Raw genomic sequence first — 21,888 nt, forward strand, 5'->3', positions numbered from 1 at the left:
CTCCAGACTATTCTCCACCCGTTGCAAACTCCCGCGAAGAGGTGCCAATGCACTCTCAATCGCCTTTGGCCAGTCACTCTGCATTTATTTACACTGCTGCCGAAATTCATCCTTAATGAAGCTCATCAACTGCTCCATTGGTAGCTTTCCAGTCAACGACGACCCTCCCCTCCCGCCATTTTCCCAATTGATACAATCCCACAAGTTTCCTCCAACTCTTTAGCCAGGACTCTCAACTCTTCTGGAGAGTTTGGTCACCCGCAGACAAGCCCATCCGGGGGAGAACTGATTCCCCTCCACTCTCCGCACAACCTTTCTGCTGAAATTCCTCGAAGTTCGAGTAAAAGGGATTAAAGCCAACGCCCTCAAGCAGGAGCCACCTTATGAGCAACCACTCACTCCATGACCATCACCGGAAATCTTAACCAACGTTTTATACAATTCCAGCATAACCTGCTCTTAAACTCTACACCTCAACTAATAACGAAAGTATACCACATTATCCACTTGCCCTGCTGCCTTAAGGGACTGGTGTACATGCACACCAAGGTCCCTCTGATCCTCGGTGCTTCACAGGGTCTTGCCGTTCATCATCAACAAGCCTTGCCTTGTCTGTCCTGCCCAAGTAAATCACCTCACACTTATCCGGACTGAATTCCATTTTCTACTGATCAGCCCACTTCACCAGTCTCTCCAAATCCTCCTGTAATCTAAGGCTATCCTCCTCACTATTTACCACCCCACCAATTTTCGTATCATCAACAAACCTACTGATCAAGCGTCCTAAATTTGAGTCTAAATCATTTATATCAACCACAAAAGCAAGGACCCCATTGGACACAGATTTCCAGTCAGAAAAACTCACCTCAGCCATCGCTTCCTGCCACTCAACCAATTCTGGATTCAATTTGCCACATTTCCTTGTATCTCATGGGCTCTTGCCTTCAACATCAGTCTCCCATGTGGGACCTTATCAAAAGCATTGCTGAAGTCAAAGTAGACCTCGTCAAATGCACTGCCCTCATCTACACATAAGGTCACCTCTTCAAAAAATTCAATCAACTAGGGCAGCATGGTGGCGCAGTGAGTTAGCCCTGCTGCCTCACGGCGCTGAGATCCCAGGTTCGATCATGGCTCTGGGTCACTGTCCGTATGGAGTTTGCACATTCTCCCCGTGTTTGCATGGGTTTCACCCCCACAACCCAAAGATGTGCAGCCGAGGTGAATTGGCTACTCTAAAATTGCCTCTTAATTGGAAAAAATGAATTGGGTACTCTTAAGAAATAAAATTCAATCAACTTGGTCAGACATGACATCTCCTTAACAAAGCCATGCTGACTGTTCTTGTCTAATCCCTGCCTCTCTAAGTGCAGATTAATTCAGTCTCAGAATTGCTTCCAATAGTTTCGCCACCACCGAGGTTAGACTGACTGATCCATAGTTTCTTGGTTTAACACTTCCTCTCTTCTTGAAAAGTGATATCAGTTGGCTATCCTCCAGTCCTCCGGCACCTCTCCTGTAGAGAGGAATTGAAAATTATTGCCAGCGCCCCTGCTATTTCCTCCTTTGCCTCGTTGAACAGCCTGGGATACGTTTCATCTGGCCCTGGAGATTTATCTCCTTTTAAGCCTGCCAGACAACTCAGAACCTCTTCTTTGTCTGTGCTAATTTCTTTAATTTTATCACAGTCCTTTGCCCTGATTTCTACACCCACATCCCCCCTCTCACTGGTGAACACAGACACAAAATATTAATTTAGAACCCTACCTACACCCTCTGGTTCCACACACAAATTACCCTGTGGTCCTTACTGGGCCCTACTCTTTCCCCCGTTGCCCTTTTACTCTTAATGTACTTGTAAAACGACTTAAGATTTTCCTTTATTTTACCTGCCAGTATCCTTTCGTGTCCCCTTTTTGCTCTCTCGATTTCCTTTTTAAGTTTCCTCTTGCACATTCTACACACCTCTATGGCTTCTGCTGTTTTCAGCCCGCAATATCGATCATAAGCCTCCACTTCCTCCTTATTCAATGCTGTATATCCCCCAATATCCAGGGTCCACTGGATATGTTGGTCCCTCCCTTTTTCTTTATTGGAGCAAGTTAGTCCTCTACTCTCCCTATTTAATTCTGGAGTGTGCCCCACTCTTCTGTCACAGATTCACCTAAAAGTGTCTGCTCCCAGTCCACTCTGGCCAAATCAGATCCGATCTTATTAAAAATCAGCCTTCCCCCAGTTTAGAACTTTGATCTCAGGCCCATTCTTGTCCTTTTCCATAACAATCTTGAATCTCATGGAGTTATGGTCACTGTCTGCAAAACACTCCCCCACTTCAATCACTTTCCTGCCTTTGTTACCTAAAATTAGGTCCAGGACCACCCCCCTCTCTTGTAAGACTCTCTACACACTAACTTAAAAAGTTCTCCTGGATGCATTTTAACAATTCCGCTCCCTCTAAACACTATGACTACCCAGTTCATGTTGGGGAAGTCGAAATCCCCCACTATCAGCAGCCTATTATTCTTACACTTCTCAGAAATGTGCCTACATATCTGCTCTTTTTATTTCCCTCAGACTGTTAGGGGGGCCTGTAGAACACTCCCAGCAATGGGATTGCTCCTTTCTGGTTTTTAAGTTCTATCCTTTGTTCTTCGTTTGAAGAGCCTTCTAAGACGTCGTCCCTCCTTACTGCTGTAATTGGTTGCCTGATCAAAATTGCGACACCCCATTCTCTTTGACCTCCTTCCTCTCTCGCCTGATGATACTATATCCTGGAATACTGAGCTACCAATCCTACTCCTCTCTCAACCATATCTCAGTGACAGCAAAGTATAATCTAAAAGCCAGCAACTCAGTATTGTACTGGAGCGTTAACCGAGCCTTTGATTCAAGTTTCCGGGGTGGTTCTTGAGCCCACAATCTTCTGACTAAAGAGACAAAAGGTGCTACCGTTGACCACGGCAGACACCAGAAGTGGCAAAATATCTAGTTCCCACTTCATAAACATAATTCCATAACCACCCAACCATCAATTTAATTTTTTTCCTTACCCGTGTTAATTAGGTTTGCACTATGGACATGGGAACACTGATGGTGAAATAGGAGCAAGGGAGTGGCACAGCATACCATATTACCAATGCATTAACGGTTCATAACAGGCAGACAAAAGCAGAAGACAGCTACAAGTAAGAAACATCTTCCTTTATTGGGGGCATATCAAGTTTCAACACCACGTTAGTCCCATAAATACCAGAGGCAAACGTGCAATTATCATGTACTCGGGAGAGCATCAGGAAATAATAATTCACACTGATGAAAGAAAGATGAAGCAACTTTCAATTAATCCAGTCGCACTTAATAAAACTGAGTGTTGAAAATCAGGAAGTGCTTAGCCCAAGGGTGGTTAAAAATACATTTCATAGCAATTCACCCAGAACATCAGGCTTTTCCTATGACCTGAAGACTTAGTTATTTCAAATCCCAAAGTAGTTTCATGAAATACAATTCTTTAACACTGCAATAACCAGAATGATGAAACTATAAAACTTCCATTTTTGTTAAGAAATTCGTATCCCTTGAGAGAAGGTCTTTCCTGAAAATGATTAATATTTGAAGCTTAATTAGGACAGAAATGACAACCACAGCTGCAATGATGCTCCAGATGAAAGTTATCTTCGATCTGACAGGTTACAATTAATAGAAGTCAGCTCACACTCTACCTTAATCTCTCTGGTACCAAAAATAGGAAATCCACTTTCCGATAGCTAGATCTTGCAGCAATATGTCAAAGTTAGTCTTAGGGAATTAACATGTGGGCTAAATGAAGCAATCACTTTGGTTAATAGAATATTGATTATTGACACAATTAAATATAAAATATAAATCTTAATACAGTGCATTAAAACACCCTGGTGCAATTGCCTGATGGAACATCCATTCTAGTTAGCAAAATGCCAAGCTAAAAACAACTGAACAAGCAGATACTTGCTCATGTTACGTAACAATAATAAAACACCAGAAATTCAAGCTTATAAATTCAGGATCAAAAACTGAAGGCAACTGCCGCCTTCCTTGATACTATCTAGGTCATCTCACCCCAGTTTGGTATTGTTTTGGGCATGCTATGCCTGAAGTGACAAGATTCAGGTTTGTCAAATTTACCCACACAGCTTCCTCATCTCGACAGTGCCCACAAGGGCAGCTTTCATACACAACCTCCTGGTCAGATCCATAATCATTATAAAAGCCTGAAAAACATTTCGCCATATCAGATCTAGGAGTGGTATTTATAAGGGAAGAAGGATGAGACATTTATGAAGACTAAAGATATGCAACTTTACATATAGTGCAAAAAATACCATATCTTCAGTTAGAGAAATCCTTTCATTTGTTCGAAGCACAGACAGTTTAAGGGTATTAATTTGCAGCAATTTGGTTTTTAAAATGTGCAAATTTCTAACAGCATTAAGCATGGATAAATCTGCACCCCGGGAATTCACTTGGACATCGACAGCAGCCAATAGGCTTTTGTTTAAATGCAACAAATACACTCGAAAGGATACGCAACATCCAAAAGGATACAGCATCCTACTCGCAGAACACTCCTTGGTATTAGATTTCAGGACTGATTGTTCAATGTTTGAACACAAGGTACGAAGTGCGAATGGAACATCTGCCATGCGTTATTGCCACCTCCTGAGGAAATAGCTCATCTATTTCACGCCAGTCAAATTCTCATGGCAATAATTCTATCAAATGTATTCCAACTTGTATTTAGAGCGCCTTTTAACATAAACACCCCAAGGCACTTGACAGAAGCATTATCAAACCAAATATAACACGGAACCACGTAAAGAGATATTAGGGCAAATGACCAAAAGCCTGGTACAGAAATAAGTTTCAAGAAGTGTCTTAAAAGGAAAAAAAGTAGGTAAAGAGGTAGTTAAGGTTAGTGAGAAAATTCCTGAGCTTCATGCTCAAGCATCTGAAGACGCGGTCATCAATGGCGGGGCTATTAAAATCAGGGATGCTCAAAGGGTCAGAATGAGAGGAGTGCAGATATCTGGAGGCCATGATGTGGAGATGCCGGCGTTGGACTGGGGTGGGCACAGTAAGAAGTCTTACAACACCAGGTTGGAGTCCAACAGGTTTATTTGGAATCACTAGCTTTCGGAGCGCAGGTCCTTCATCAGGAAAGTCGCCTGATGAAGGAGCTACGCTCCGAAAGCTAGTGATTCCAAATAAACCTGTTGGACTCCAACCTGGTGTTGTAAGACTTTTTACGATATCTGGAGGATTTTAGGGCTGGATGAGATTTCATTGATAGGGAGGGGCAAGGCCACAGAGGAATTGGAAACAAGAATGAAAATTTAAAATCTAGGCCTCGCTTAGCCAGGAGGCAATATAGGTCAGCAAGGCCAGAGATGATCAGTGGAGGGCATCTGTTGTGAATTAGGAAACGGGCCACAGAGCTTTGGATGACCTCGGGTTTACAGACGGTCGAGCATGCGAGGTCAGCCCATAGCAGATTTGGATTGGATTTTTCATGCATACAGTCCATGCAGATCGTTCGATACATGAAAAAACATAGGACATACGATCGATACACAATGTAAATACATAGGCATAGGCAGAATACACGGAGTGTAGTACTACTCAGTGAAGAAGATGTATGAAGAGATCAGTTCAGTCCATAAGAGGGCAATTCAGGAGCCTGGTAACGTTGGAGGGGAAAGAGAGAGAGAGAGAGAGAGAGAGAGAGAGAGAGAGAGAGAGAGAGAGAGAGAGAAAGTGAGAGAGAGATGGAGAGATAGATAGAGGTAGAGATAGGGATAGATAGAGAGAGATAGAGAGAGAGAGAGAGAGAGAGATAGAGAGAAAGAGAGAGGGAGAAGCCGTGTGTATAGGGAGTATAGTAGGGGGCTAAGTGCTCAGCCTTGCGGGGGCCCCTGACCAATGGCATTAACAAGGATTTCAGCAAGTGAGCTGTGCATGGCACGGAAGAAGACAGGTGATGTTACTGAGGTGGAAATTGCTGGTCATGGTGATGACAAGAATATGCGGTTGTAAAGTACATCTCGGGGTCAAACATAGCACTGAAGTTCCTAACTATCAGCCAGTTGCCAGGGAGAGGGATGGAATCAGTGGGAGTGGGATTTGTGACAAGTACTAGAAACAATGGCATCAGTATTCCCATTATTTAATTGGAGGAAATTTCTGCTCATCTTGCTCTGGATCCTGGATAAGCAGTCCCCAAATTTAAAGACAGTAGAGAGGTTAATACAGTTAGTTGGTGGTGAGGTCGAGCTGGGGCTTCCCGAGGGGAGCAGGTGGCTGAGGTAAAGATGAGGGGTCTAAGGTGAGATTCTTGGGGGATACCAGAGGTAATTGTGGGAATGCAGGAAAAAATCCACTGATAGAGATTCTATGGCTACGATTAGAATGAAAAGAGGCAAGAGCAGTTCAACCCAGTTGGACGATGTTCGGGAGGAGGGGGATCTGGTCAACGACATCAAAGGCTGCTGATAGATTGAGAAGGTCGAGGAGGGACATTTACCTTTGTCACTGTCGCACAAAGTCACAACTGACACCTTGAGGGCCGTTTTGTTACTGTGGCCGGAGCAGAAACCTGTTTAGGATTCAAACATGGGAGTCCCAGGGAAGATGGGTATGAATTGGGGAGGTGACAACATATTGGAAGGAAAGGGAGGTTGGAAATGAGACAGTGGTTTGCAAGGACATTGGGGTCAGGGTTGATTTGTTTTGATAAGAGAGGTACGGTGGCAGATTTAAAGAGAGGGACAGTACTTGAAGATAAGAGTGCCATTGACAAAATCAGCTAACCTGGAAGTCAGGAGGAAGAGCTGGATCATCAGCCGTTTAGTGGGAGCAGAGCTGAGAAAGCAGCAAGTGGGTCCCATGGACAAGATGAGCTCAGAGAGGGCGTGAAGGTAAACAGGAATGAAACTAGACAAAGTGTGTTCCTGGCGAGGGTGGAGGAATTAAGGGAAGTTTAGCCAGGTGGGCTAGTGGAAGGGAGAGAAGGCAGCTGGTTGGATGGTTTCAATTTTGGTGACAAGTCCATGAGTTCTTTTCACTTGTGTCATTGGAATTGAGGGTGAAGGGGACTTAACAAAGGGAGAGAGAGACGAATCTGAGATTTAGCTTTGCAATCCAGGATGTTCCTGTAAAAGTGAGCAGTTTTAGCAAACAATAGCAGGACCTGTAGAAAGTTTTATATGGATCAGCCTGATCTGGCGGTGAATGGTCGAATCAGTTGTCCACCATAGCAATTCAATTCTGTGCCCTTTCGACTTGAGGGAGCAGAGACGAGATCCATAGCAGAGGGAACGGATAGAATGAGAGAGAGCAATAGTTTTAGTGGGGACCAGGGCATTGAAAGTGGAGAGGAGGGTGCTTTGAGTAAATCGGTAGCTCCAGAAATGCTGTGGTGAAAGGAGGGCCAATGGTTATATAGTTGGGAATAAGAGTGCAGTTCTAACTAAATTGGGTGATAAGGAAGTGATCAGTGATGACCTTTCTGCGATTGATACAATGGGGTAGCGAGGGCACGTGAGATAGCAAGGTCAAGCAGGTGGCCGTAAAATGTGTCAAAGGATTTATATGGAGGGTAGCATTAAGAGAGTATTAGAGGGCAGTGAACTCAGAGGACAGGAAACACTGAGTTGAGACAGATTAAAATCATTTAGGATGAGAATTCGCTCACTGCAAAGACCAAATGGGGGAAAGCAGTGAAGATAGCTCAATGGGGAAATTGACATGCTTCTTGGATGGGAGTTAAGAGAACAACGTTTTTTTAAATTTAATTTAATTACCCAATTATTTTTTCCAATTAAGGGGCAATTTAGTGTGGCCAATCCACCTACTTTGCACATTTTTGGGTTTTTTTTTATTCATAGAATTTAGTGCAGAAGGAGGCCATTCGGCCCATCGAGTCTGCCCCGGCTCTTGGAAAGAGCACCCTATCCAAGGTCCACACCTCCACCCTATCCCCATAACCCAGTAACCCCACCAAACACTAAGGGCAATTTTGGGACACTAAGGGCAATTTATCATGGCCAATCCACCTAACCTGCACATCTTTGGACTGTGGGAGGAAACCGGAGCACCCGGAGGAAACCCACGCACACACGGGGAGGACTTGCAGACTCCGCACAGACAGTGACCCAAGGCGGGAATCGAACCTGGGGACCCTGGAGCTGTGAAGCAATTATGCTAACCACAATGCTACCGTGCTGCCCTGAGAACAAAGGTTTTTAATGAGAGGCTCAAAAGGAGGAGAGTGCACCAAAGGAGCATGGGGACAGACCAGGGTGAGGTTTGGATGCAAGAGCCACACCAGTCTAGTTGATGCAAATACTGGAAGGTATAGTCAGACATACATTGTGTATGGTAGGTGCCATCATTGCTCAGTCAGATTTCTGTCACGGCGACTTCCGGTAGGGCTCTGTAGGGGGAAGACATGCACGGGGAGCTCCCGTTACAAAACTAGGTTCTATGGGGGGGGGGGGGGGGGGGGGGGGGGGGGGTTTCTTGTTTTTTGCTTGTTTTGTCCGGGAGGGTTTTCTTCTTCTTAATCCTTGTGGGGTTTTATTTTTGTGCATAAAAAAAACGGAGGAGAAAAAAAAAAAGGACCCACGCAGCGCTTTTTCAAAAAAAAAACTTCAAAAAGAAAACTTTTAAAGGGAGAGAAAATTTCTTCTTTTTTTCCCCCACTTTTAAAAAACAAACTTACCTAAAAAGAGTATTTTTTAAAAGGGGGAAGAAAAAAAAAAAGGGAGGGGGGAAAAAAAGGGAAAGGAGGAAAAAAAACAAGGGCCTGGCGGAGGAACAGCTCGCCCTGGGCAGAGCAGAGAAGAAACTGGAAGCCCAAGAGGAGAAACTGGAAACCCAAGAGGCGACCATTAAGGAGCTGGAAAAAGTCGCAACAGACATGAGCGACCAGATCACGGCCCTGGAGAAAGAGGTGGCACAACGCAGGGGAGCCTGAAGGGCAGGGTGGACGATCAGGAAAACCGCTCAAGACGACAAAATATCAGGATAGTGGGCCTATCAGAGTGGATCGAGTGTCGAAACCCTACAGCCTACGTGGCCGAGATGCTAGGCAACAGAGTGGGGAGGGAAATGCTCCCCAACCCACCAGAAATGGACAGAGCACACCGGTCGCTGCGTCCGAAGCCCAGGGCAAGGGACCACCCGAGGGCAGTTATAGCTAAACTGCACCGGTACCAAGACAGGGAAACAATCCTGCGCTGGGCCAGGCAAAACAGCACTTGCAAATGGGAAGGACACCTCATTAGAAATCTCGGCGTTAACTGGAAGCTGTTTAAACTGCGCATCCAGCTCTTCCTAGAAGCCACAGACAGGGAGAATGCATCGGACACCAGGAAGATCGCCCTCCTCCTCTCCACGGCAGGGCAACATACCATCCACATCTACAACTCCCTGGCATTCGCGGACGGCGAGGACAAGACGAAGTATAAGATGGTCCTTCTAAAATTTGAGGAACACTTCAGCGTCGAAGTGAATGAGAGCTTCGAGAGGTACCTCTTCCAGCAGAGCCTGCAGGGTAAGGATGACACACCTCCATATCCTCGCGCAGTCCTGTGGCTATGGGGTCGCCTACGATTCCATGATTCGGGATCAGATAGTTTTTGGGATCACCTCGGACACCCTACGCCAGCAGCTCCTCAAAATAAAGCGCCTCACCCTAGCCACCGCCATCGAAACCTGCGTCCTCCACGAAAACGCGACCAGCTGGTACTCCCAATTCCAGGCACCGAATCGGCACGGCAGGGGTCCTACGAGGCCGAGCGGGTCCAGTCGATCGGGTTCCTCCCGGCCAGCGGCCCGGACGAGGGAGGCCATTTTGCGCACTTTCAGAGGCCTCCCACGCTTGAACGCGCCAAAAGAGGGGACGTCGACGCAGAGGGACGTAATGTGCAGGCGCGCTCTACGCAGGACCGCACCTCTCATGCGCGGTGGCGCAACGAACGCCATGACTTCACGACGTGCGGCAACTGTGGATCCGCACACTTAAAGCGGCAATGTCCAGCCAAAACACAACAATGCCTCCGCTGTGGCAGGATGGGCCACTACGCTGCCTGCTGACGAGCAGCTCAACCTGCCAACGCTCCACAATTCCGCCAGCCTCGCAGGGACGTGCAGGCCATTCAGCCTCCATACACCGGGTCATACCCTGACGACGTACAGACCGGTGATACCGACGACCGGGAAGCCCTCCGCGTTGCGGTAATGGACAGGAATCCGATGTCCCCAAGTAGGACCCACCAGCCGATGCCAGTGCACAGCGTTAATCCGGGCGATGAATGGTGTGCCACCCTAACGGTCAACCGACCACCAATCACATTCTGCTTAGACACTGGTGCCTCATCCAATCTCGTTGCATGGTCAGCCTTCCACACCTTGAAGGTCAAACCACCGATTCGGCCATCCCACTGTCAGTTGGTCGATTACAACGGTAATGTTATCCCGGCCATGGGGTCCTGCCAGCTCGAGGTTGCACACAATTCATACACAGCCACACTGTCTTTTGAGATAGTTGGATCCTCGAAGGACTCTCTGCTAGGCGCACAAGATCCTCCACCTCGTTCAGCGGGTACACACTCTGTCTCCAGAAGGCACGTCCGATTTCCCGGATGCAGACTTTAGGGCGCAGCTCCACTCGCCCACAATCAGGAGGCTTTCACGGGCATGGGCACGCTGCCCTACACTTACAGAATACGGCTCAAACCGGACGCCACCCCGGTCATCCACGCACCTCGTAGAGTCCCAGCACCACTCAAGGACACCTCAAGCAGCAGCTGCTACAATAGGATGCCGTTTGGCATCATCTCGGCATCCGAGGTGTTTCATCGAATCATGGAACAGATGATGGGAGGGCATCGAAGGGGTGCGCGTCTATGTTGACGACGTCATCATCTGCTCCACCACACCACAGGAGCACATTTTGCACGGATACGAGATCACGGCCCGTGCCTCAACCGAGCCAAGTGTTCTTTTGGCCAAACTGAGCTAAAGTTTCTGGGGGACCGTTGTGGGAAAAATCAACCACTTCAGGAGTCAGGCTTGCTGTGATCAGATAAATGCAGTTTTATTGTTACACGAAGCTTCGGGAGAAAGCGTACGTACCCCACGGTACAGTAGCCAGCCTTTCTCCCGGTTTGAATGGCAGTCATTCATTTTATACTTTGGGTTCACAATGAGCCCAGATACAAAACAATTATCACCTTGTTATCTTTAAACATTTTATAGATTGTACATCGCTATTTGTAAGCGTTTTGCCATTTACACATGGCCACAGTCAAAGAGGTTTAACAGGTTACAGGTAGCAGCAGGAAAGCAGTATCAATTGTCCCTTTGTTTTAGGAAATGGCCCAAGACATTCGTATTAGCATCTCATCGTGTACAGCTTGGCTGAAGTCAGCTTTATTCAAGTGGTGTCCCGCATTTATGTATTTCTTAATCTTCCTGTCTGGCTTCCTTTGTCCTGGATCTGTTCCTATCTGTCCTACTCCAGGCATCAGTTATGTCTGCTTTATTCTCTGTGTCTCCATCTTGTGTGTCAGGCAGCCATCTTCTGTGCCAAGTGCCCTTTTGAACCATTTCCCACTTCAGAGACCACATATCCCGGTCAGGGGTGCGTCCGGATGCCGACAAAGTGGCAGCTATTGCAGCCATGCCGCAGCCGGCAGACAAGAAGGCAGTGCTACGCTTTCTCGGGATGGTCAACTTCCTGGGGAAGTTTATTCCCAACCTTGCCTCGCACACAACGGCTCTTCGCCACCTGATCAAGAAGACTACGGAATTCCAGTGGCTGCCCGCACACCAGAAGGAATGGGAGGAGCTCAAGATCAAGCTCACCACCGCCCCGGTATTGGCATTCTTCGACACTACTCGAGACACAAAGATCTCGACTGATGCCAGCCAGTCCGGCATTGGGGCGGTACTCCTGCAATGGGACGACACTACATCATGGGCCCCGGTCGCCTATGCCTCGTGGGCCATGACCCCCACAGAACAGCGCTATGCGCAGATTGAAAAGGAGTGCCTGGGTTTGTTAACCGGCATAGATAAATTCCACGACTACGTGTATGGTCTTTCTCAGTTCACCGTGAAGACCGACCATCGCCCCCTGGTCGGCATCATTCAGAAGGACCTCAACGAGATGACCCCTCGCCTCCAGCGCATTCTGCTCAAGCTCCGGAGGTACGACTTCCAACTTGTCTACACCCCGGGAAAGGACCTCATCATCGCGGATGCCCTGGCCAGAGCAGTGAGCACACCGCCCGAATCGGGGGGGTTTGTTTGTCAGGTCGACGCACAAGTAGCCTTCACATCGGCCAATCTGCCGGCTACTGATGCAAGTCTGGCCCACATTCGCCGTGAGACTGCGGCTGACCCCCTTCTACAGCGTGTGATGCACCACATGACGGAAGGTTGGCTCAAGGGGCAGTGCCCACAATTCTACAATGTCCGGGACGACTTGGCCGTCATTGATGGTGTCCTCCTAAAGTTGGACCGGATTGTGATCCCACACAGCATGCACCGGCTTGTCCTCGAACAATTGCGCGAAGGCCATCTCGGGGTTGAAAAGTGCAGGCGGAGGGCCCGAGAAGCTGTGTACTGGCCGGGCATCAGCGACGACATCGCCAACATGGTGCTCAACTGCCCCACCTGCCAAAGGTTTCAGCCGGCGCAACCCCGTGAGACACTTCAGCTCCATGAGTTGGTAACGTCCCCCTGGGCAAAGGTGGGTGTGGACCTCTTTCATGCACTCGGCAGGGACTACGTCATTATAATTGACTATTTTTCCAATTATCCGGAGGTCATACGCCTGCACGACTTGACATCATCAGCTGTAATCAGAGCATGTAAAGAAACCTTCGCTCGCCACGGAATTCCGTTTACTGTCATGTCGGACAATAGGTCCTGTTTTGCGAGCCAAGAATGGTCTTCTTTTGCCACTTCATATGGCTTCACACACGTGACGTCCAGCCCTTTGCATCCCCAGTCGAATGGCAAGGCGGAAAAGGGCATCCATATCGTGAAGCGGCTCCTCTGCAAGGCTGCTGATGCCGGATCCGACTTCTGTTTTAGCCCTGCTGGCCTATCGCTCGGCCCCACTGTCCAAAGGCCTCTCACCAGACCAGCTGTTGATGGGTCGCACCCTCAGGACCATTGTGCCGTCCATTCATGTTCCTAAACACGACCATGCTCCAGTACTGCAAAGGATGCGACAGCAGCGTGCTCAGCAGAAGGTGGCACATGACACTCAGGCAACTGATCTTCCTGCCCTGGCGCCTGGAGACAACGTCCGCATACACCTACCAGAGGGTGGCTGGTCAGCAACCGCCGAGGTTCTCCGCCGCGTGGCTTCCCACTCGTTCCTGGTTCACATGCCTGATGGCTCCATTCGCCGGCATAATCGGCGGGCCCTTCGGCTGCTTCCGCGCTCGCTACGTGATCATGCACTGGCGCCACGCCCTCCTGTTGTCCCTGATGTCAACTTCGTGGAGCTTCCTGCCACTCTGCCTATTCCTCTATCGCCTGTGGCCAGGCCCATTCCTCAGCCGGTGGATCCTGACCCACCCTTGAGGCGGTCAACCCGAATTCGTCGCCCACCTAATAGACTGGACTTATGAGCCTGTTTGCACATTGGAATCACTGAATTGTTGTGCAATAATTTTAACACGTTTCTGTTTTGTCGTTCCAGGAGTTCTCTTTCGATATTTGATGATTGCACTTCTTTTGTTTGTGGTACAACCTCGTTGCTCTGTTTCACCTGACACCTTCCTATGTATATAGTTTAGCCTCATGTACATGTTGTAAATATTGCACACACATACTCAGCTGCACTCAGTACACACCAATATTTATTACCATGTAGGCACATATCCTTGTGAAAAGGGGGGAATGTCATGATATCCATATTAACGTATCATGGTGCAATCACACACACACACTGATGGGACAGGTAGATGGACCAACCAACACACACACAACATCACAGCCAATCACCAGTGAGAGCACACGCACTATAAAACAGGGAACACCACAGTTCCTGCTCATTCTACCAGGAGATAGCTCAGAGCACAGAGCTCACAGCTTGCCACTCAGACATACACAATATGCTGAGTGCCTCACTAAGATAGTGCTAGGGCTGGGTCCACAGGTTAGCTGGTGAAGTACGAACCACAGCCAGAAGTTAACAGTTATTAATGTACAGAATAATAAAACAGAGTTGCACCATCTACAACAGTGTTGGTTCGTTTGTGTATCGGAACACCCAACACAACACAAACCACTACCCGAGGGACCGCCACAGGTGGGAGACCAGGCTCCAGCACGAGGGAACAAGAGTAGCGGAGAAGGGAGAGCAAGCGAGGGGAGGGCAGGGTAGGATGGGGGAAGAGCGGGCAGAAAAATGCAGAGACTGGGCAAGGGAGAAGCGAGACAGTAACTCCCGAGAGGGGAGTCACCGCACTGACAAGAAAGCGAGCACCGGGGATATGCAACAGGGAGGACCACTCAACAGAGGTGGGAGAGCAAACGGGGTTAGGAACAGGGAAAGAGGGACAAAGGAGGGATATACTGGAGAGGGGGAGAAAAGGAGAGGAAAGGGAGGGATGGGGGGGGCGGGGGAAGGAGACGACGACACAGGGACGGAGGGACGACACAGGGACGGAGGGACAAACAAGGCTAGAAAAGGAACAGCAATAGGGCTACAAAGTGCCACAACCAAGGGCTCGGAACAAGGAATCGCTGCAAGCATCCACCCAGTACGTCTCTGGGCGAAGGGAGATCCCAGAGCGCAGGGGGCTACCCGCGAGGCGGTCGTACAGCAGGCGGCCATATCAGGTGCCTCCAGGACGAAGGGAAACCCCGGATTGCAGGGGCCCGACCGCATGGAGAGAGCAGTGACAGCGGTCATCCTGGACGGCTCCCTAACAAAGGGGAACCCTGGAGGGCAGGGGCGCGTTCACCAGGTAAATATGGTTAATCCCACAGGAGCGAGTGGCAGAAGTCACCTGGACTGTAAGGGGACTCAACGGCCCAGTCAAAAGATCCAGAGTCCTCACCCACCCATGAAACATGAAGGCAGACAATTTTCCTTTAAGAGACGCACTGGAGAGCAGGACCGACTGCGGGTATGAAAGGGCTAGGTAGGACAGACCTACCATTTCTATTACGGGACGAGGGCCAGGGGGTGGCAATACTGATCAGCAAATGGACGATGTTTAGGGCGACAAAGACGGTTCCGGACCCAGGGGGGGCGGTACGTCATGGTCAGCGGGGCCCTGGATAATGGGGGGAGATTTTAATACGGTGTTGGAACCAGGGCTGGATAGGTCGAAGTCCAGGACTGGAAGGAGGCCGGCAGCAGCCAAGGTACTTAAAGATTTTATGGAGCAGATGGGAGGTGTAGACCAGTGGAGATTTAGCAGACCTAGGAGTAAGGAGTTCTCGTTTTTCTCCTATGTCCATAAAGTCTACTCGCGAATAGACTTTTTTGTGCTGGGTAGGGCATTGATCCCGAAGGTGAGGGGAACGGAGTATACGGCTATAGCCATTTCGGATCACGCTCCACACTGGGTGGACTTGGAGATAGGGGAGGAAACAGGAGGGCGCCCACCCTGGAGAATGGACATGGGACTAATGGCAGATGAGGGTGTGTGTCTAAGGGTGAGGGGGTGCATTGAAAAGTACTTGGAACTCAATGATAATGGGGAGGTCCAGGTGGGAGTGGTCTGGGAGGCGTTGAAGGCGGTGGTTAGAGGGGAGCTGATATCAATAAGGGCACATAAAGGGAAGCAGGAGAGTAAGGAACGGGAGCGGTTGCTGCAAGAACTTTTGAGGGTGGACAGACAATATGCGGAAGCACCGGAGGAGGGACTGTACAGGAAAAGGCAAAGGCTACATGAAGAATTTGACTTGCTGACTACAGGCACTGCAGAGGCACAATGGAGGAAGGCACAGGGTGTACAGTACGAATATGGGGAGAAGGCGAGCAGGTTGCTGGCACACCAATTGAGGAAAAGGGGAGCAGCGAGGGAAATAGGGGGAGTGAGGGATGAGGAAGGAGAGATGGAGCGGGGAGCGGAGAGAGTGAATGGAGTGTTCAAGACATTTTATAAAAAATTATATGAAGCTCAACCCCCGGATGGGAGGGAGAGAATGATGGGCTTCTTGGATCGGCTGGAATTTCCCAAGGTGGAAGAGCAGGAAAGGGTGGGACTGGGAGCACAGATCGAGGTCGAAGAAGTGGTGAAAGGAATTAGGAGCATGCAGGCGGGAAAGGCCCCGGGACCGGATGGATTCCCAGTCGAATTCTATAGAAAATATGTGGACTTGCTCGCCCCGGTACTGACGAGGACCTTTAATGAGGCAAAGGAAAGGGGACAACTGCCCCCGACTATGTCTGAAGCAACGATATCGCTTCTCTTAAAGAAGGAAAAGGACCCGCTACAATGCGGGTCCTATAGACCTATTTCCCTCCTAAATGTAGATGCCAAGGTCGTGGCCAAGGTAATGGCAATGAGAATAGAGGAATGTGTCCCGGGGGTGGTCCACGAATACCAAACTGGGTTTGTGAAGGGGAGACAGCTGAACACGAATATACGGAGGTTGTTAGGGGTAATGATGATGGCCCCACCAGAGGGAGAAACTGAGATAGTAGTGGCGATGGATGCCGAGAAAGCATTTGATAGAGTGGAGTGGGATTATTTGTGGGAGGTGTTGAGGAGATTTGGTTTTGGAGAGGGGTATGTTCGATGGGTGCAGCTGTTGTATAGGGCCCCAGTGGCGAGCGTGGTCACGAACGGACGGGGATCTGCATATTTTCGGCTCCATAGAGGGACAAGGCAGGGATGCCCTCTGTCCCCATTATTGTTTGCACTGGCGATTGAGCCCCTGGCGATAGCGTTGAGGGGTTCCAAGAAGTGGAGGGGAATACTTAGGGGAGGAGAAGAACACCGGGTATCTTTATATGCGGATGATCTGCTACTATATGTGGCGGATCCAGCGGAGGGGATGCCAGAAATAATGCGGATACTTGGGGAGTTTGGGGATTTTTCAGGGTATAAATTGAACATGGGGAAGAGTGAGCTGTTTGTGGTGCATCCAGGGGAGCAGAGTAGAGAAATAGAAGACCTACCGTTGAGGAAGGTAACAAGAGACTTTCGTTACCTGGGGATCCAGATAGCTAAGAATTGGGGCACATTGCACAGGCTAAATTTGACGCGGTTGGTGGAACAGATGGAGGAAGATTTCAAGAGATGGGATATGGTAGCATTGTCAATGGCAGGGAGGGTGCAGGCGGTTAAGATGGTGGTCCTCCCGAGATTCCTCTTTGTGTTTCAGTGCCTCCCGGTGGTGATCACGAAGGCTTTTTTTAAAAGGATTGAAAAGAGCATCATGGGTTTTGTGTGGGCCGGGAAGACCCCGAGAGTGAGGAAGGGATTCTTACAGCGTAGCAGGGATAGGGGGGGGCTGGCACTACCGAGCCTAAGTGAGTATTATTATGGGGGAGGAGATCGAGGAGGGGCTGTGGGCAGATGCCCTAAGCAGGGTAAACTCGTCGTCCTCGTGTGCCAGGCTAAGCCTGATTCAGTTTAAGGTATTACACAGGGCACATATGACTGGAGCACGGCTCAGTAAATTTTTTGGGGTGGAGGATAGGTGTGCGAGGTGCTCGAGAAGCCCAGCGAATCATACCCATATGTTTTGGTCATGCCCGGCACTACAGAGGTTTTGGATGGGGGTGACAAAGGTGCTTTCAAAAGTAGTAGGAGTCCGGGTCGAACCAAGCTGGGGGTTGGCTATATTTGGGGTTGCACAAGAGCCGGGAGTGCAGGAGGCGAGAGAGGCCGATGTTTTGGCCTTTGCGTCCCTAGTAGCCCGGCGCAGGATATTGCTAATGTGGAAAGAAGCCAAGCCCCCGGGGGTGGAGACCTGGATAAATGATATGGCGGGGTTTATAAAGCTAGAGCGGATTAAGTTCGTCCTAAGGGGGTCGGCTCAAGGGTTCACCAGGCGGTGGCAACCGTTCGTCGAATACCTCGCAGAAAGATAGACGGAATGGGAAAAAGGCAGCAGCAGCAGCCCAGGATCGGGGGGGGGGAGGAACCAGAAGGACTCTCAGGGTTGTTAATATATACTGTATAGTATGTATAGGTCGTTGCTACAGATAATTATATATTGGACTGTTAAATTATATTTTTGGAGAGTGTTACTTGTGACAAGGCAGTTGCCAATTAGGGCTAGTTTTCATTTTTGTTATTTATTATTTATTCATTTTTTGTTTATAAAATAGGTCATTGTTATTTGTGTTGTTATAATATTGTGTAAAGGATGCACAATGTACTGTGTTGGTTGACCAAAAATTTTCAATAAAATATTTAATTTTAAAAAAAGATACTACCCATAATTCCACGCGCTTTAACTTTAATCTGCTATGTAAGACCTTGTTGAAAGCCTTCTGAAAGTCTAAATAAACCACATCCACTGGTTCCCCCTGGTCAACTCTACTGGTTACATCCTCAAAGAATTCTGGTATATTTGTCAAGCATGATTTTCCTTTCATAAATCCATGCTGACTTTGTCTGATTACACCACTGCTTTCCAAATGTTGTGCTATGAAATCCTTGATAACCGACTCCAGCAACTTCCCTACTACCGACATTAGATTCACTGGTCTATAGTTCCATTTCCCCTCCATCTCCCTTTATGAATAGCAGGATTACATTCGCTACTCTTTGGAAAATGACACCAATGAATCTACTATTTCAGGGGCCACTTCCTTAAGTACTCTTGGATGAAGATTATCAGGCTCTGGAGATTTGTCCACCTTCAATCCCATTAATTTCCCCAAAGCCATTTCTTTACTAATACTAATTTCCTTCAGCTCCTCATTAAAACCTATGCTTCTCAGAACTTCCGGCACATTCCGCTACAAATGTTTTTTGCCCCTTGATCTTTCTTAACTTGACCTAGATTCCACATCAACTGTACTAATAATAATAACAATAATAATCACTTATTGTCACAAGTAAGCTTCAATGTAGTTACTGTGAATAGCCCCTAGTCACATTCCAGCGCCCGTTTGTGGAGGCTGGAACGGGAATTGAACCCACGCTGCTGGTCTTGTTCTGCATTACAAGCCAGCTGTCTTAGCCCAATGTTCTAAACCAGAGCTGTACTAATATATTTCCTCAATATTGTATCAATATCTTCTTTAATTAACAATGCTCCAAGTTCCTTTCTGTCTGAACTTCCTAAAAACTGAATAGCCCTCAATGTTTACTTCCCATCCTTGGTCACCTTGGAGCCACGTCTTTATAATCCCAACTATATATCCCTTAACATCTTTTTGCGCAACAAATTCATTCATTTTATTTTGAATACTCCGCGTGTTCAGGTACAGAACTTTTATGTTTTTAACATAGGGACACAGTCCCTATTATTTTTTTATTTTAAGTGTCACTGTCTGATACATGCCTTTGATTTCTCTGCCTATCACTTTTATTATTATTCTCTTTTTCTCTTGTTCTTGATTTCTCCTGCTCTGAATCATTACATAGGTTCCCATCCCCCTGCCATATTAGTTTAAACTCTCACCAGCCGCTATAGCAAGTACACCAAAGGACATCAGTCCCAGTCCCGCCCAGGTGTAACCCGTCCAGTTTGTTCAGGTCCCACCTCCCCCCAGACACAGCCCCAGGCGTGGAACGCATGGTTTATAAATACAAGTTGCAATTTAAAGAAAACAAATGTGCAGACAATGGTATCTTTATTATTGATGATATTCATGATTTGTAAATGGGTGTTGCCATGATAACAAAAACATGATAAATAAGAGAAATGGATCATCCTGCCCACCGCGGTGCCTGCTCCTGCATTCAGTAGGATTGTGTTTGATATTTGACGTCAACTCCACTTTCCTGCCCAAACACAATTTTGTTCAATCCCCTTGGTCCCAAAAATCAATCTCTGCCTTGCATATGCTCAAAAACTGAGCACACACAACCCCAAGTGAAAACATTGCTCCTCATGTTATTTCTAAACAACCAACCCCTTATCCGGAGACAGTATCCCAGCTTTAGGTTTTTCAGCAAGGCGGTGAAGCAACCCCAGTGTATACCTGTTAAGCCCCTTCAGTATCTTATACATTTCAGATATATTATGGGGCTGGTTTAGCACAGGGCTAAATCGCTGGCTTTGAAAGCAGACCAAGGCAGGCCAGCAGCACGGTTCAATTCCCGTACCAGCCTCCCTGAACAGGCGTTGGAATGTGGCGACTAGGGGCTTTTCACAGTAACTTCATTTGAAACCTACTTGTGACAATAAGCGATTTTCATTTCATTATCCGATATTAAGGTTTTGCACTGCTGCCTTTGCAGCTTTATTCTGCGGCCACGCCGGATCCTGGATAGACATCCACATTCACCAGGACTGAAATCCGTTTCAATAGCTTCTCCTCTTTACTGCGACCTTCACCACAGCCAACAAAAGCTATTCTCACTAACCTGCTTCTATTTCAATAGTTGGTCTGCTTCAACAGTCTGTGTCTATCTTTACTTTCCTACCTTCGAAGTTTGGATTCCCTGCAGGAAAGCCCACAAGTCACTGTTTCAAGAGCCCATTGAGATGGTGGTGCAGTGGTTAGCACTGCTGCCTCAAGGTGCCGAGGACCCGAGTTCCATCCCAGCCCTGGGTTACTGTCCGTGTGGAGTTTGCGCATTCTCCCAGTGTCTGCGTGGGTCTCACCCCCACAACCCAAAGATGTGTCGGGTAGGTGAATCAGCCACACTAAATTGTCCCTTAACTGGAATTTTTTTTAATTAAATACATTTTTCAGTTTCTTGAATTTTCACTTGGTCCATGGATGAGTTGGAAATCTTCAGGAATCAGCTTCATTACAGCCCACAGTTATTGCAGGGAAAACCGTACACGGCGACACTAGTGATAGAATTCAATTTTCAGCTGCAAATAAATCTTGATCCTTACCTCTTGACCTGTGAGGAAAAGCAGAACGTCTCCCTCCTCTTCTTCACACATATGAATCTGAATTACTGTTCGAATCGCTGACTCTAGATAATCCCGCTCCGGTTCTGGGGTATAGAATATTTCTACAGGATGCGTACGGCCAGGAATGGTGAGTAGTGGGCAACTATCAAAGTAGACCTGAAACTTGCCTGCATCAAGCGTGGCACTCATGATGATAATCTGAAAAGAAACAGTGAGTACTTTAGTCTCCATTCACATTACAAAAGACCGCTTTTAAAACTTGCAAAATTGCCCCATGGAAGAAAACGAAGGGCATGATTTACCAGTCCCGTTGTGTCAACCAGCTGAGATTCTTGACACTTGAGACATCTCGCGTGACATCACGATCTGGACCTCGCCGAGATCCAGGTATACATATTTACATGAGCCATATGGCTCATTTAAATATGTTTGCGCCGTATTCTCTCGAGGCTCATTAACTAATGGCCTCGCCAGCGAGGCCAGGACCAGATGGTGTTTAGTACTGGTCCACACAAACGTGGACTAGGCCTAACGGCACCTGGGGAATTTCCCAGGTCTTAGGACACCCCTGGATAGTAGAGGACAGGACAGGGTGGTCCGCTGGCTCACCCTCTGGCACCTGGGCACTGCCGGCCTGGCACTGTGGTACTGCCAGGGTACCACTCCAGGGTGTGCGTGTAGCAGTGCCAGGGATTTGGGCCTAACAGGGGTCATGCCCATGAAAGGGGGGATTTCTTTTTTTGGGGGGGGGGGGGGGGGGGGGGGGGGAAATAAGGAGGCCTGAAAAGGGAATAGTGAGGTGTCTTCACTTCAGGGAGT

General features: G+C 48.1%; 1 protein-coding gene across 2 annotated transcripts in view; it reads right to left on the bottom strand.

Moving 5' to 3' along the window:
• dhx15 (DEAH (Asp-Glu-Ala-His) box helicase 15) overlaps positions 1-21,888 on the bottom strand; it is a 171,527-nt gene that overhangs the window by 102,088 nt on the left and 47,551 nt on the right. For both annotated transcript variants that reach the window (XM_072496497.1, XM_072496499.1), the window contains exon 5: positions 21,049-21,267. In XM_072496497.1, coding sequence (XP_072352598.1) covers positions 21,049-21,267 — 219 coding nt within the window. The remainder of the gene's footprint in view (positions 1-21,048; positions 21,268-21,888) is intronic.

This window comes from Scyliorhinus torazame, chromosome 3, assembly GCF_047496885.1.
Source record: "Scyliorhinus torazame isolate Kashiwa2021f chromosome 3, sScyTor2.1, whole genome shotgun sequence".
NCBI classification, from domain to species: domain Eukaryota; kingdom Metazoa; phylum Chordata; class Chondrichthyes; order Carcharhiniformes; family Scyliorhinidae; genus Scyliorhinus; species Scyliorhinus torazame.